A 16570-nucleotide genomic window follows, 5' to 3' on the forward strand; every position below is an offset into this window, starting at 1 on the left:
CAAGCATAGCTTCCAAAAGCTCTCATGGCAACAGAAAAAGAAGGTGGGAACCGAAAAGCGAGCTCAAGCTCGTTCACATCATGGACGTCCAGCGGAAATATGCCTCTCCCCGGCGGTCACGTCCCCTAACTTTCACGAAAAGAACAGCCTGCGTCATTCTAAGGCACACGAAAAGAACATTCGCTCGATCACAATCACTCCGCACGCACGCATTATATATAACCGTCTCGATCGATCGAGCAGAAACAACAGCCTTGATCGTTCGTCAATCACCAGCAAACCCACACCAACGAAAAACTCGAGTTTCCCGCGGCGCGATGGCACGGGTGCAGCAGGTTTTGGCGTGCCTGGCGCTGGCCATGTCCGTGTGCATGCCCGCCGCGTCCGCGTTCGTTTTCAAGGCCGGGGGCACGGGCGAGTGGCGCGTGCCGGGCAACGGCAACGCCGCCTCTTACAACACGTGGGCCGAGCACACCCGCTTCCGCGTCGGCGACGCAATAGGCAAGTCACACCCACTATTATTACCACTCCTAATCTAATCTCATCGACTAATGCGTGCATATCCGTGGACGGGGGCTCCGCCTCTCGCCCGGATACCGCGCATTACTCATAGCACCGATCGACGGCACACTGCACTAATGCATGGGTATCCGTCCACACGCGTATATTTGGTGATATATCTCAGTATCTGCACAAAGGCTGTGCATTAATCAGCATATATATTTCGGCGTCGGATGCAACTCACTGGCAAGATATATCTGCATTAAGCATTAATCAGCATGTATCTGCACAAACGCGTTTGCTTTCGGCGCCGCACGCGTTACTTAAAGATTTTGTATATATTTTCTTTTGTTCAACCTGTAACGGCTATCTCTACGGCTTCAAGATAGAAGTGACGACGGTCTCCCTATCTCGAACGCACTGGCAAGGTGGACCGGCGAAGGCGCCTCCCCGGCCGCAGCCTCGTTTGTCCGCATCGAGCATGCGGCAAATGACCAAACTAGACACCCGGCTGTGTCAATATTACCACCGCTGCCACTTGATTAGCACTAACTAATGAAGCCGTAACAACATGGCATTAATTAATCACTCTCCATTTGCACTGTGCAGTAGTAAAGCTAACCGAATTTTAACCGCGTCTGTGCATGCATGCAGCGTTCACGTACCAGCCCGGCAGCGACTCGGTGCTCATCGTCGACAAGAAGGCGTACGATGCCTGCGACACCGGCTCGCCGGTGGACACCTTCTCCGACGGCAACACCGTCTTCACCTTCACCGTCTCCGGCCCCTTCTACTTCATCAGCGGCAACAAAGACAACTGCAACCGCGGCGAGAAGCTGGTCGTCGTCGTCATGGGCCCCCGCGCCGCCACCAACGGCACCTCCACGCACGCGGGGGCGCTGTCCCCCTCGCCGGCTGCCGACAACGGCGGCCAGTTCTCGCCGCCATCCCCGCCCCCTCCCTTCGGCATCAACATCTCGCCCACGGGGAACCCCGACCAGCAGAACGCCGCGGCCGGCAAGGCGGCAGGCATTGCCGGCACGGCCGCGCTCATCATCGGGACCATGCTCTACTCGCTTGTTTGAATAATCACGCCTTTGTTTTTACTGTCCAGATTATGTACCATTGGTTTGATTAAGCTTGTTCTTAATACTATGTTGTATCAACATTTCATGTAAACTGTGTGGCTGAACCATTGCAATTGATCTATAATATGTAAATGCTGGTACTTTTTTTTTACCATTGACAAAATGATGAAATACAAAGATGATTATGTGTATTGAAAATAATAATGATCATTGTGATATAACAAGTGTATACAATACCGCAAAATCATCATATTGTGCAACTAACCCTAGAAAACACCGCGACTTATCGGTCCACATTTAAGCATGTCAATATATATGACACATGACGGCTGTGTTTGTACAAGTATTTTTTTCACAATAAATTTGTATAAGTAAATATATAGTATGATCCAATATAGAATTTTCAAAAAACAACACGCTTGGTTTTACAGCGTAGCCCAAATAGATGGCACTTTTCCGATCAAAGCCACGCACTAAATAAAAGTCATTGTAGCATACCTCGCAGAAATATTTGTGACATGCTATATTTGACATTGCATGATTGATGTGAATATTACGACTTCCTTAAATTATAACCCAATTAGTACGGCACTTTGCATAGTACTCTTAGCGACTAGCCCAAATGCAAGAAAATTTTCATATGCATCTTTGTTAGCCCCCGGGCCCTTCCTACTCTCCCTCCCTCCCCCGGCCACCCGGGCCCCTCCTCTGCACCCCACATTAGCTTCTTCTGAATCCCCCATCGCAGGCCCCGCACTGGCCTCCCTCCGACTCACCCCTCGGCCTCCACTCCCCCTTCCTGCCCCTCTCCTGTGGCCCACATTAGCCCCGTCCGAATCCCTCATCCCAAGCCCCACACAGACCACCCTCCGAATCACCCCTCGGCCTCTGCTCCCCTTTCCCGCCCCCAGCCCCTGCGGCCCACATTGCCACCGTCTGAATGTCCCATCCCAAGCCCCACACTGACCTCCCTCTAAGTCACCCCTCGGCCTCCGCTCCCCCTTCCCGCCCCCACCCCCCACGGCCCACATTAGCCCCGTCTGAATGCCCCATCCCAAGCCCCACACTGACCCACCTCCGAATCACCCCTCGGCCTCCGCTCACCCTTCCCGCCCATCCCCTACGGCCCACATTAGCCCCGTTTGAATCCCCCGGTCCAAGCCCCACAGTGACCTCGCCCCTCGGCCTTCCCCACCCCCTTCCCGGCCCCTCTGTAGCCCACATTAGCCCCATCCAAATCCCCCCTCCCCACCGACCTCGCACGTCGACGGCGCGCCCACACTGGGACAACCCCAATAACTTTCTAATATCGTTGTGCTATGGTGGCCGGGCGCAACTCTATCATATCATAGCCATGCTAATTTGAATTAAAATTATAACAAAGTAGGACTATGGTATCATCAATAAATCTAGATTTATCAATGCAAGTTTATTTGTGTACCATAGCAGGCCACAATCAAAATTTCTATTATCAAAGGGTTATAATTAAGTACATAAATATGTGGTGTCATTATCAATATAACGCGCATATCACCTTTTTCCTTTGCTTGATCAATTTGGGTATTTTGATTGAACATATAATCTCCTTCTATAACCTCGCATGTCATGTGCACACGATTTTCCCACTCAGGCGTGAGTGTAAACACGGGCCAGAGGTTTAGGATAGTGGAAAGTGATTTATGTAAACCATCTTCTATTGCAAATAAGGATGTTATCCTATGGGTGAAGTGGGACTGGCTAATTATTCCCTAATTGTTATATTCAATAAGTGTGTCTACATTAGTTTACTTTTATTGACTACAAAGTTTGCTTTTGTTAACCATTGCATCTCACCATTCACAAATCTATGTGTTGAAGGTCAAATGGATGTTCATGAAATAATAGAATGTACCCCGCCTTGTGTGCCTTTAATGTGCAATATATCCTTAGAACTCCTAAAATCTACTACATATGTCCTGGTTACTAGTCCTCTTGTTTGGGTCATATTTTGACCATGATTTTAACTAATAAGATATAAGTTATACGTAGAAAAAATATATCATTGCGAACTACATTTAAATATGAATCCGACATTATATTTTTTATGACAACATTTTGCTAGTCTAATACGTGGTCAAATTTTGACCCAAAATATGATGGGGACTAATAAACCCAGAGGTAGTAACCATCAAGGCTATTTTTGTCCTTTTTGCTTACCCTGCCCACTCCCCCACCCTGTATTTTAATGAGGTAGGGGTATATTTGGAAACAATTAATTGTTTTCCTCATATTATATCTCATGCAAGGCTGTGCAATTATAAGCACACTAATTTATTGTACAAAAATTAAACCAAAAGATTTCCATATATTTGCTTTATTTAGGAGCATTGTATTAGCTACTCTTTTTTACAGGCGTTAATAGCTACTGGAGCAAAAAAAAAGTGCACAGGCCAGGGGTAAGGCCCATATGGATGGCTATATATAGGTGGCACAGACAAGGGGAAACAACACATCGGTGCTCTACATTCGAGTGAAGTAGACACTAGAGAAATTTATAGGGCGTGGATAGATTCTGATTTGGTCGCTAGATCAACTTGGTGAGGGCGTCCGATCTTTCGAGCCCAAGATGACTGGCAATCATGGTGGGCGTAGAAGAAAGGCGGTATAATTGTTTCCCTCATCTCTAATACTAGTTGAAAGTTTTCTTGCATGCTTTCTTGCTACCCCAAAGAGTTGTAACATGTCTTGTTCTTAGAAAAATTATCTAACGAAATATGAGGGCTTGAATTTCTTAGGGGATGTTGAAATATATCTTGCAAATCCTCCGTCTAGTTTCGCAGAAGTGCTACCTCGGATTGTCTGTTATTGTACTTTACATCAACTCGGACATGTTTTTCATATATCTACATAATATGAATGAAGTTTTTCTGGCTAGAGGTGCAACCCGCTCATTACAGCAAATAACCATCATCTGTTTTGACATGCATTTGTATTCTAATCCAGGTTCTTCGTGTTCATGATTTTTTTTTTCTGAGAATCGTTCATGTAACCAGTTCACTAATTATGTAAATTCCTTGATCCAGTCATCAAGGTTATCATAGCACACTCGTTGTTCTAACAAGTTCTTAATCAAAAGCTTTTCCATGGGAGACACTTTACAGATCTGGTGATCTACATGCATGGAATGGAAAAGGCGGTACATAAAAATTACATCCAAACATAAGGGTGTATCTTGTCGGCACCCTTTGCAATTATTTGCCCATATATTGCAGTACTGAAGAAACAACAAATCAATAATATTCATCCTCAAAAAAATTGGGAAATTAATTTGCCTGTCCAGTATCGTGCTTTGCTTGTGTTTTCCTTGCATCGTTCACCGTGCTCCCTACGAGCCAAAGTCCACTTCATTCTTTTGTTTTTGCCTTTATGCAAGGATGAAAAGGGTGTGGGTAGATACTAGAGTCTAGATGCACTATGCATGCGTTGCAGATGTTTTCAAACATAAAGACGTGTTTGTATACACGTATGTCCGGAGCTTGGACCCACTTGCTCTGTTAAGATTAGCGGTACTGTAGAGCATATTTCATGGTGCTGTGCCACCTGAAAATTCCAAGGCAATTCAAAGCATGATGGGCCCCACATAGGACAAAATCCCCAGGAAATACTAATTGGCATCTTCCAAATTTACTTTTCAAGCTATTTGATATTTACAGCAGAGCGTAATTTTTTTGCCATTTTGAATGTGGCATGCCACAGCCACAACAGGGCCGTCCAGCACGCGACGATGCCGTGGACATATCACAAAGCAACTCCGATGGACAAGATGGCGCCGAGGGGTCACAGCCCAAGAGGCGCCTGCAGAGGCTCACCCCCCAGCAAACCCAAGTGCTTGAAGGGTACGGTTCCCACCAAAGAATTTGGTTTAATGAATTTAACACCTCGCCCTCATTTTTTTTCATTTTCCTCGCTTGAATGCACAGGTTTTTCGGCATATGTGCGCACCCTGACGAGAATCAAAGGATGGGGATGAGCGAGTCGACAGGTCTTACGATGCAGCAAGTCAAGTTTTGGTTTCAGAACAAGAGGACACATATGAAGGTCTGTTCTAAAACACTTCGACTTGTGGAATCTCAGTGACACAGTTGGTCAATACTGTACATTGTCATATCTTCACATCATTAGCTACAGACTTACTGCATGGAGCACAGTAGGATCTGACATGCAAAAGGCTTATGGTGGTAATCGTTCTAACTGCTTGTTCCATGACACAAATTGCAGCATGTGACTGGAAAAGAAGAGACCTACAGGATGAAAGCGCAGAATGAGATGCTGAGGGAGGAAAACAAGAGGCTTGCATCGGCAGCTAACACTTCATTTTGCCCCTCCTGCGTTGCTTTACCAGGACTGAATCCCTCTGGGGAGGTGCAGACGCTAAGGCAGGAAAATGAGCAACTGAAGCAACAGGTAAATAAAACCTATAAACAAGCCCTTCTAGCATTTTCAATCAGCTCAACTCTCTCTAAACTTTGAAACATTTGGCAGAGTCTCTTCCAGTTTTAGTATCTTAAAAAGCAATGCTAGACGTACCTATATTTGAAGTAACTTTGGTGGAACTATTGTAGCACCAAGTTGCCAAGTCTTACAAAGACTGCATCTCGAGTTAATTTTCCGATTTACACTGATGTCGTATTCTTCGTTTGGCAGCTTTCGCAGCTGCGTGCTGAAGCGCATCCAAGTTCAAGCCGTCCTTTTCAACTTGACCCATCCACAGAGAATATCACTGGAAGAGAGAATGACATGGATGCGATTGCTGAACTCGCTCAAAGTGCAATGCACGAGTTTGTGGTTCTGTCCGAAGCCGGTGGACCTCTGTGGATGCCTGTCCCTGGTGGTTCCTTCGACGTGCTGAACAATATGGCTTATGCTCAAACATTTGGCGCAAGAAGCAGTGCAAATGTAATACTAGGATTCATGACCGAGGCTACTCGTGCTGATGACATGGTCATGATGGACGCCAAACGGATTGTGGACTATATCATGGATTCTGTAAGTTGCCTATAAATCTTGTCATCGATGATATTTCAAGTCACACACACAATTTGATCCCATTGTTCAATGACTGCAGGAGTGCTACACATCTTTCTGTCCTGGACTTGTGACCAGTGCAAATACCACCAAGGTTTACAAGTGGCCTACTAGTGCAGGCTACAATGGGGCTATGCATTTGGTATGTATGCTTTTCTTTCTATATGTTTTAGCCAAGAGATGTTTGGCATGAGTATCCAAAAAAATTACAAAATTATATGACTTACGAAAACAAGCATATCCTGAGGAGAAATCAGTTTGCCTCGTTACTCACAGTTTGTTTGCCTTCTTTCCTGTTTGCTTGAAAACAATAGGTGACCGTCGAGACGGTGTTCGCATCACCACTGGTGCCATCTAGGAAATGCACATTCGTGAGGTGCTGCAGGGATATGCAAAATGGGACAGTGATCATCGTTGACGTGTCTTTGGACAACGGTGACGGCACCGTCAAATGCCACAAAATGCCATCAGGAGTACTGGTTCGGAGCCTGAATTCCGACGCCAGCCAGGTATGGTAAAGAAGACTTGAGTAGTAAAATGAATTTCTACCAGTATGATATCGGCACCTTACCCAGTGTTTGTTTCGCTCCGAAACCTTCTTGGCAGGTCACTGTCATAGAGCATGTCCAAGTGAATGATACTGGTCTTCACGAGCTCTACCGCCCAACCTTGAGCGGACTGATGTTCGGAGCTAGGCGCTGGGTGTCGAGCATCGTGCGACAGAGCGCACGCCTGAGAGACCTCTTCATTGTCAGCAAAAGCGCCTCGAACGGTGATTAGCTAGAACCTGCAAATATTCAGTCCTGAAACTCTGTAACTGAACATATCCTGAGAAACAAACAAGTTATCTATTCGTTTGCTTCAGGCAACACAAATGGGAGGAAGACCCTCATGAAGATAGCGGACGGCCTGCTCGCGGACTACGCCAGCGGCATCGCCGCGGTCCCTGGGAGCGGATGGACCATTCTGCGTGGCGCCGGCACGGAAGACGACATCAGGATCACGTACAGGAAGAACAACGACGACAGCAACAACGCCGTCGTGTCGGTGTGCGCGTCGTTCCATCTGCCGGTGCCGCTCAAGGTGACGTTTGATCTGCTCAGGAACAACCTGTTACGCCCAAAGGTATGCACCCATGTTATGTTTGGCATGTGCAGTTCTCCTCTCTCGGCGGCTAGCCATGTATGTACTCATGCTATGTTTTACTCACACAGTGGGATGTGCTGGTGAACGGTAATTCGGTGAGGGAGGAAGTCGCTGTTTGCAAAGGCGTAGCAGCAGGAATTGATGATGTTGTCTCCATACTGCATCTCAAGGTACCAAACACATCCAACTTCAGCTCCTCCAAGAACCACCACTTTCTCCTCCAGTAATCTTGCATCTCACTCGACTAACTCGAGTATGCATACTTATGAAGGATCCGCCCACCGGGGAGAACAGGGACAACATCATGATCCTCCAGAACAGCGGCTACGACGTGTCGGGCGCGTTCATGGTCTACTGCCCAGTCAACATCCAACTGATGAACGAGATCATGATCCCTAGCGACACAGCGCAGAGCAACAAGGTGTCCCTCTACCCCACCGGCTTCCACCTCCTCCCCGTCGAGGACACTGCCCTTGGCCTCGGCGAGGGTGGAGCAACTCTTGTGACCGTGGGGTTCCAGATTATGCTCAAGCTCGCTCGTGGCACCGGCCTGTATCCTAGGTCCGCGTCCACGGCCGTCGGTCTGATGGCAGAAAACATTGCTACCATCAAGAAGACTCTGACCAACAGCCACCCCATCTTCTATAGGAGGCAGCCCCCCAACAATCTCATCTAGAATGTACCCAGGTAATTCTGGTTCCTGTTAAACTCCACTAGTCCTCAGTCCTCACCTATCTAGTTCCCGGTAATTTGGTGATGACGGCCTGTTATTTGCACAGGGGCAGAAAGGGGAGAAGCGATGCTGGTGCAAGTCTGTCAAACTGCATTTCGATCTCCTGGCGTTACTGCAATATACCCCCTCCGTTTCATAATAAGTGTCATGGTTTTAGTTGAAATTTGAACTAAAACCACGACACTTACTATGGAACCGAGGGAGTATATTGTTATATTTACTTTACTACTTGCGACTTTCTATTTACAATAAAAGAACCTGTAATAATGGTTTAAGAACTAGACTTGTCTTTATTGAGAAAAGAACCTGGCCTATGTATGGTCAGGTTTTCTTTACTCTCTGCAACTTTCAGCTTATAGTAAAAACTTGTGTTGTAATAATGGTTCAACAACTAGACCTGTTGTTGTTGTTGTTCTTGTTGTTGTTGTTGATGTTGTTATAAAAACTTGTTTTAATAATATGTTCATGAAATTCTTATTGACATGTTAAAACATCAGTTCAGTGAATGTGTTGGATTTTCAAAAGAACATGATACAGATCCAGCATAATGGTTCTCTTTCGGTTACTACAGACTAAGGCTTAGGTTTTCATATAGCAACATAAAAGAAAACCCTGCACGATAGCACATTGTTACTACCATTGCATGCATCAGATAAGATATACCACCAGTTCAATAAATTGGAGGGCTGAAGCAAGTCACCGTCTATTTTAAGGCGGGCACCAAGTGTATCACATAATATTTGCATGTACTCCACCAATAAAGCTGCCAGCATTTCTGTATTCTTCAAAGTCTCGTACATCTGCAGCTCCCCAAAGGATAGCAAGTGATTTTTCAGGAAATATATATATACATCCATATTTATGTATATATAGGTTCTGGCCTTGTCACAAGATTCACAAATCCGTATATAAAGATCATGGATGTAAGATTTGGCATGGTAGCTTGAGGGAGAGAAAGATAGGTTAATCAATGAAGAATATAATGGAAACTCATTGACATTCACGGAGCAGTTGATCATGTCCTTTTGTAGGCATGAAGCGTTGTTTTGCAACTGATTTAGCAAATGGCTGTAAAGTGCTTACTTACATTTACTCTTTAGCTCTTCTGTAAATTTTTGGATTTGGGTCCTACTTGACAAAGCAAAAGTTAAACATTAGGTGTTAATAACAGAAATGTATAAGCTCATTGCACTCACTTGTCAGGAAGGGTTATCTTCTAAGGTGAAGACTTATTAATAACTTGAACACCCGTTTATGTTATGTGCACTGTATTCCTTCTTTCTACAATTGTGCCTGGTACTATAGGTGTATTTCGTGTGAAACTGCTCCGAGTCAACATTATCCTTAAAAGATCCAACATTAGCGAAGCAATAGAAATTGTGATGACCTCAAGCATACAATTAAGGGGATATTCATTATTCAATATCAGAATAGTACAGAACAGTGCAGTAGGTAATCCTACAAAATGTTTGCTTAGCACAGCTTCAACGTGGCATAGTGGAGAGTGCCCCTTCTTTCGAGTTAACCAGTTCAAATGGATGCCATTTTATAACCTAATTTGCCTTTTATTTGATGGGTGTTGGTTTTAAACCCCACTTTTCCTGTTGATTTGGCATTGCATGATACTGTTTTAGGGTTTTGAGAACCTTTAACTACACAAAGTTGGCATACAGCTCCCCTGCTAGATGTACTATAGAGAAATCCTAATCTCACAAGTTCTACTGCTGACCCGTATATGCTTCACATTTCAGTTTTAGAATAAACTCAAATTTTAATATTGTGGTGTTTTGTCAACTCTGGCAACTTCAAGTTTGAATAATCACCATTTTAGTATCAGGTTGTTTAACTAATTCTGATTTCAGGTAGTTATTCCTGCCTTCACCTTTCCCGTTTTCCGCACTAAGGGAGACCCCAGTTCTCAATTGCACCACAGTCCATACTTTATATAACTATTTTAGGCAGGAGGCTCAATAACAGACTTGAAATAACAAAGCTCGCTTCCATGTAACAGTAAGCAGGAGTGAAAACTTTTCAGCGGACCGAACGAACATAAACTTTTCAGAAAATATCATAGTTTTATATCCGCAGCAGTAATGCATTCGATGAGAAGCATTTCAGGAGAAACTTGTTATTCAGTAACTTAAGAATTTTACATGGGATTTGGAGGTTAACAGGCTAGTTAAAGAAGTAGTACAAAGTCAAGTTAGCCAGTAAAGTAAAATATCTGTACCTAGAAACAGAATAATAGGACAAAAATGCACCAGCTTCCCTAACCTTGTTGCAAACTTATCAGTGATCACATATTGGCATATCGCCTACACTTGTTCATCTCTGAAGGTTTGCTGCTTGCTACAGCTTCAAAATTATTTGGAATGTCATCTCACACAAGCATGTGTGATCAAATTCAGTGAGGAATCACATGATAGGTTGCAATCTTATGAATTAAGACCAGCTCAGTTCTTTAACATGATCAGAGCTTCCATTTTCCTAAAGTTGCGCTTTCTCAGCTTCGCCACTTTGAACTGCCACAAATTTAGCGAGGAATCGCATGATAGGTTAAAATGTTATGAGTTAAGACCCGCCCAGTTCTTGAACGCGATCAGAGCTTCCATTTTCCTAAAGTTGCGCTTTCTCAGCTTCGCCACTTTTAGCTTCTTGTGGGTTTCCATGAAGGCTTGTTTGTGCCTCCACTTATCTACAAATATTTTCAACTCTTGTGCCTTCTCAATCACCTGCATTGCCATATCAAAAAATCCACCCTTGACCAAAGCATGCAGAAAGGCATCAATCAACTCGTGGTTAAAATCAGCCCCCTTCCTCCTCACTTCTGTCCATAGTATGAGCACATTAAAGTACTTCTCTGCTGAGAGATACCCATTGATAAGTGAGAGGTATGTCTGATTGTTTGGTTCATATAACAGGAATAGCATCCTTCGGTATGTTCTTCGAGCATCCTCTAACCTCCCAACCTTGCAAAAGGCATGTATTATAGAGTTCCAATCATGTGTAGCAATCTCTATTCTCGGGTCATCAACCACTGCGTCCAAGAATGATGCCATGAGCTCAGGCCGGTTGTTCTCCGTCAAGCCTGTCATTATAGTAAGATAGCTTGTCCTAAGATCTGGTAGCCTCGCCTCCCTCATATCTTTGAAAAGTGCAAATGCAGACTGGAAATCATGGGCTGTCATGGAAGCATCAATAAGAGCATCATAACTGCCAGCATCAAGCTGTAGCCCTGCTGCGCTAATCTCCGCCACAAGCTGTGCAGCCTCTGCAGTCTTCTGCTCCTTGCAATATGCTTTCAAGATTGGGGTGTATATAGCTAGTCCCACAGAAGCTCCTTGAGCAGTCATTTCATCAAGTATGTTATGAGCCTTGTTCAATAGACCAAGTCCGACACAAGCATTGACAATCCCAAACCCAACAGAATCATCAACTACCAGCAATTGATGTGCCGACTCAATCTCTTGTGCTTGGAAGATCAACTGAGCCAATTCCCTGATCCTTGCATTGTCAACAAAGCATTGTGCGACCTCGGTATAGCACCCATCATCAAATGGATTGCCATCCCCAACTCTTCTCTCCTCCACCGCACGAAGTATGATCGACGAAACAGACTCAAAGCTGCAAGACTTCAAATACCCACTCACTAAATTCTTGAAAAATCCTTTCTTGCTGAAGCCCAGAGCTTCCAGCAACTTATCGAGCTCATCGACCCGGCTTGGAACAGATCTCCACGCATACAAGAAGGCAAGATGTCCAAAGCTCTCCACGTCTGGCGACACCCCGACAGCTGGCATAATCTCCAAGACCTTCTCAGCATCCGTGACTGAGCCGAGCCTGCGGCAGCATCCATCAAGAACAGCATTGCAGGCAGCGAGATCAGGCCGCATGACCACTGCCACAGACGGAGACTTCTCCTCCGCCATGAGCTTGCAGGCCTCTTCAAACACCTTCAAGAAGGCCGCAAAGGAGCCCGTGTCAGCGCGGGTGAGCTCTATCAGCGGAAGGCCCCAGGCAGAGAAAGCCGGCAGGCGGCGCCCGCAGCCGAGGAGAGCACGCGCGAGGGCCAGCGCCGGGGCCGCGGAGCCCGAGGCGGCGAGGGAGGAGAAGAGGGCCTCCAGCGCGGCCTCCGGGAGGGGGGAGGCATGGGGGCTCTTCTCCAGCAGGAAGACGGCGGCGGCAAAGGCGCGCTTGAGGCCGAGGCGGTGGTTGTCCGCGACGAGGTGGGATACGAGGGCCGCCGCGGCGGGAGGCGACGGCGAGAGGGAGGCCGCCGCCAGGGACTTGAACACGAGCCACGCGTCGTCCGAGCGGCCCTCGGCGGCGGCGGCGAGCAGGCTTTCTTCGAGCGCGCCGGCGTCCGCGACGGGCAGGGTTTTGGGCGCGGGGCCCGGAGCGGGGGGTGACGGCGGCGGCGGCGGCGGTTGGGGCCTGGGGCGCGGCGCGAAGATGTTGGGCTGGAGGAAGGAGTAGACGGTGGGGATCTCGTGGGTTCCGGAGGAGGAGGAAGAGGAGGGCCTCGCGCTTAGGGGCGGAGAGAGCAGGCGCCGGAGGCGGACGGAGAGAAGGGCGCGCATCGGCGGAGAGGTTTTGCCGTTGAGGTGTTCGAGCGTTTGCCAAGGAAGCCAGCGAAGTTGCAGCCTTGCAGCTCGCGTGGGATTGCCGTGGGATTTTTACATTAAAACTCTTTTTGGAGTCAGTTTTACAAGAAGAAAGTGTTGAACACTCAGTTGGACAATTTATTTTCGGAAAAATCTAATGGACGAACGGCAGGTTTTTAGCATGGAGCCCAAACGCATCGCGCGCTGTTCAATTGTAATTGGATGGACCCGATTTAGCGAGAGGAAAAAACCACTCGTCCCCCATCGTTTCTCCTTGCATGCTCTGAGAAAATCATCCGTCCGACTCTCCTTCTCCCCGCATGACCGAGTAAACCGCAGGTCCAACCATTGAATCATCGATTTTTCGCTCGAAACACGTAAGCACGTAAACAAAACCAGTAAAATACAATAACACCGGGCGGAAAACGGAATTATCTTAGAAGGGTAGTACGCTACACTTTGCCCCTAGTCATCCAAGCCCACACGAATTATAGTCATTTGTAGAAATAATTGACCAGGTGTCCTTTTTTAAGAGGGAGACTGACTCCTGATTTGTTGAAACTAAAGGAAATATGCCCTAGAGGCAATAATAAAGTTATTATTTATTTCCTTATTTCATGATAAATGTTTATTATTCATGCTAGAATTGTATTAACCGGAAACATAATACTTGTGTGAATACATAGACAAACAGAGTGTCACTAATATGCCCCTACTTGACTAGCTCGTTGATCAAACATGGTTATGTTTCCTAGCCATAGACATGAGTTGTCATTTGATTAACGGGATCACATCATTAGGAGAATGATGTGATTGACTTGACCCATTCCGTTAGCTTAGCACTCGATCGTTTAGTGTATTGCTATTGCTTTCTTCATGACTTATACATGTTCCTATGACTATGAGATTATGCAACTCCCGTTTACCGGAGGAACACTTTGTGTGCTACCAAACATCGCAACGTAACTGGGTGATTATAAAGGTGCTCTACAGGTTTCTCCAAAGGTACTTGTTGGGTTGGCGTATTTCGAGATTAGGATTTGTCACTCCGATTGTCGGAGAGGTATCTCTGGGCCCACTCGGTAATGCACATCACTTAAGCCTTGCAAGCATTGCAACTAATGAGTTAGTTGCGGGATGATGTATTACGGAACGAGTAAAGAGACTTGCCGGTAACGAGATTGAACTAGGTATTGAGATACCGACGATCGAATCTCGGGCAAGTAACATACCGATGACAAAGGGAACAATGTATGTTGTTATGCGGTTTGACCGATAAAGATCTTCGTAGAATATGTAGGAGCCAATATGAGCATCCCGGTTCCGCTATTGGCACTTAAGCCTTGCAAGCATTGCAACTAATGAGTTAGTTGCGGGATGATGTATTACGGAACGAGTAAAGAGACTTGCCGGTAACGAGATTGAACTAGGTATTGAGATACCGACGATCGAATCTCGGGCAAGTAACATACCGATGACAAAGGGAACAATGTATGTTGTTATGCGGTTTGACCGATAAAGATCTTCGTAGAATATGTAGGAGCCAATATGAGCATCCCGGTTCCGCTATTGGTTATTGACCGGAGACGTGTCTCGGTCATGTCTACATTATTCTCGAACCCGTAGGGTCCGCACGCTTAAAGTTCGATGACGGTTATATTATGAGTTTATGTGTTTTGATGTACCGAAGGTAGTTCGGAGTCCCGGATGAGATCGGGGACATGACGAGGAGTCTCGAAATGGTCGATACGTAAAGATCGATATATTGGACGACTATATTCGGACATCGGAAAGGTTTCGAGTGATTCAGGTATTTTTCGGAGTACCGGAGAGTTACGGGAATTCGCCGGGGAGTATATGGGCCTTATTGGGCTTTAGGGGAAAGAGAGAGGAGAGGCTGCCCCCCCCCCCAAGGCCTAGTCCGAATTGGACTAGGGGGAGGGGCTGCGCCCCCTCCTTCCTTCTCTTCTCTCTCCCCTTTCCTTGACTCTTACTCCTACTACTTGGAAGGGGGGAATCCTACTCCCGGTGGGAGTAGGACTCCTCCTAGGGCGCGCCATAGAGAGGGCCGGCCCTCCCCCTCCTCCACTCCTTTATATACGGGGAGGGGGGCACCCCTTGGAGACACGACAATTGATTTGATCTTTTAGCCATGTGCGGTGCCCCCCTCCATCATAGTCCACCTCGATAGTACTGTAGCGGTGCTTAGGCGAAGCCCTGCGTCGGTAGCACATCATCATCGTCACCACGCCGTCGTGCTGACGAAACTCTCCCTCAACACTCGGCTGGATCAGAGTTCGAGGGACGTCATCGGGCTGAACGTGTGCTGAACTCGGAGGTGCCGTGCGTTCGGTACTTGATCGGTCGGATCGTGAAGACGTACGACTACATCAACCGCGTTGTGCTAACGCTTCCGCTTTCGGTCTACGAGGGTACGTGGACAACACTCTCCCCTCTCGTTGCTATGCATCACCGTGATCTTGCGTGTGCGTAGGAAATTTTTTGAAATTACTACGTTCCCCAACAGTGGCATCCGAGCCAGGTTTTATGCGTAGATGTTATATGCACGAGTAGAACACAAGTGAGTTGTGGGCGATGTAAGTCATACTGTTTACCAGAATGTCACACTTTGGTTCAGCGGTATTGTTGGATGAAGCGGCCCGGACCGACATTACGCGTACGCTTACGTGAGACTGGTTCTACCGACGTGCTTTGCACACAGGTGGCTGACGGGTGTCAGTTTCTCCAACTTTAGTTGAACCAAGTGTGGCTATGCCCGGTCCTTGCGAAGGTTAAAACAACACCAACTTGACAAACTATCATTGTGGTTTTGATGCGTAGGTAAGAACGGTTCTTGCTCAGCCCGTAGCAGCCACGTAAAACTTGCAACAACAAAGTAGAGGACGTCTAACTTGTTTTTGCAGGGCATCTTGTGATGTGATATGGTCAAGATGTGATGACATATAAGTTGTTGTATAACATGATCATGTTTTGTTGAAGTTATCGGCAACTGGCAGAATTCTTATGGTTGTCTCTTTATTGCATAAGATGCAAGCACCAAATAATTGCTTTACTTTATCGCTATGCGATAGCAATAGTTGCTAGAGCAATAGTTGGCGAGACGACCATGTGACGACACATTGATATAGATCAAGATTATGGGGATCATAGTGTCATGCCGATGACGATGGAAATCATGACGATGCTTTGGAGATGGAGATCGAAGGCACAAGATGATGATGGCCATATCATGTCACATATTTTGATTGCATGTGATGTTTATCTTTTATACATCTTATTTTGCTTAGTTCGACAGTAGCTTTATAAGATGATCCCTTATTAAATTTCAAGATAAAAGTGTTCTCCCTGAGTATGCACCGTTGCCAAAGTTCGTCGTGCCCAGACACCACGTGATGATCGGGTGTGATAAGCTC

General features: G+C 46.3%; 3 protein-coding genes across 4 annotated transcripts; 2 read left to right on the top strand and 1 right to left on the bottom strand.

The window, feature by feature from the left end:
- The first annotated feature begins 249 nt into the window (after positions 1-249).
- Positions 250-1782, top strand: LOC123074863 (early nodulin-like protein 1). The gene is made up of 2 exons (XM_044497595.1): positions 250-501; positions 1156-1782. Exons 1-2 carry the CDS (start codon positions 318-320, stop codon positions 1584-1586), a joined length of 615 nt encoding a protein of 204 aa, XP_044353530.1. The 5' UTR covers positions 250-317; the 3' UTR covers positions 1587-1782.
- A 2301-nt stretch (positions 1783-4083) lies between these two features.
- Positions 4084-8992, top strand: LOC123079414 (homeobox-leucine zipper protein TF1). The gene is made up of 12 exons (XM_044502184.1): positions 4084-4230; positions 5325-5464; positions 5549-5666; positions 5847-6032; positions 6273-6614; positions 6694-6795; positions 6968-7162; positions 7260-7425; positions 7519-7778; positions 7868-7969; positions 8071-8486; positions 8579-8992. Exons 1-11 carry the CDS (start codon positions 4195-4197, stop codon positions 8473-8475), a joined length of 2052 nt encoding a protein of 683 aa, XP_044358119.1. The 5' UTR covers positions 4084-4194; the 3' UTR covers positions 8476-8486; positions 8579-8992.
- A 10-nt stretch (positions 8993-9002) lies between these two features.
- On the bottom strand, positions 9003-13235 carry LOC123079415 (pentatricopeptide repeat-containing protein At1g69290). 2 transcript variants are annotated; one of them, XR_006437957.1, is made up of 2 exons: positions 10807-13235; positions 9003-9332 (listed from the first exon to the last, which is right to left on the bottom strand). XR_006437957.1 is itself a non-coding variant. In XM_044502185.1 (1 exon), the coding sequence occupies exon 1, from the start codon at positions 13110-13112 to the stop codon at positions 11097-11099; it is 2016 nt and encodes a 671-aa protein (XP_044358120.1). In that variant the 5' UTR covers positions 13113-13235; the 3' UTR covers positions 10636-11096. The 2 variants fall into 2 exon arrangements, 1 of the variants encoding a protein (XP_044358120.1); XM_044502185.1 differs by lacking the exon at positions 9003-9332 and having other exon boundaries at positions 10636-13235.
- Between the last annotated feature and the right edge of the window lie 3335 nt (positions 13236-16570).

The sequence above is a fragment of the Triticum aestivum genome, chromosome 3D, assembly GCF_018294505.1.
Source record: "Triticum aestivum cultivar Chinese Spring chromosome 3D, IWGSC CS RefSeq v2.1, whole genome shotgun sequence".
Taxonomy (NCBI): domain Eukaryota; kingdom Viridiplantae; phylum Streptophyta; class Magnoliopsida; order Poales; family Poaceae; genus Triticum; species Triticum aestivum.

Excerpts from the sequence above, each read along its gene's own strand:
- LOC123074863 (XM_044497595.1), top strand. The coding sequence starts at position 318 with ATGGCACGGGTGCAGCAGGTTTTGGCGTGCCTGGCGCTGGCCATGTCC. Across the intron at positions 502-1,155 it reads CCGCGTCGGCGACGCAATAG|CGTTCACGTACCAGCCCGGC; the intron begins GCAAGTCACACC and ends GCATGCATGCAG.
- LOC123079414 (XM_044502184.1), top strand. The coding sequence starts at position 4,195 with ATGACTGGCAATCATGGTGGGCGTAGAAGAAAGGCG. Across the intron at positions 6,796-6,967 it reads ACAATGGGGCTATGCATTTG|GTGACCGTCGAGACGGTGTT; the intron begins GTATGTATGCTT and ends TGAAAACAATAG. Across the intron at positions 7,426-7,518 it reads CAGCAAAAGCGCCTCGAACG|GCAACACAAATGGGAGGAAG; the intron begins GTGATTAGCTAG and ends CGTTTGCTTCAG.
- LOC123079415 (XM_044502185.1), bottom strand. The coding sequence starts at position 13,112 with ATGCGCGCCCTTCTCTCCGTCCGCCTCCGGCGCCTGCTCTCTCCGCCC.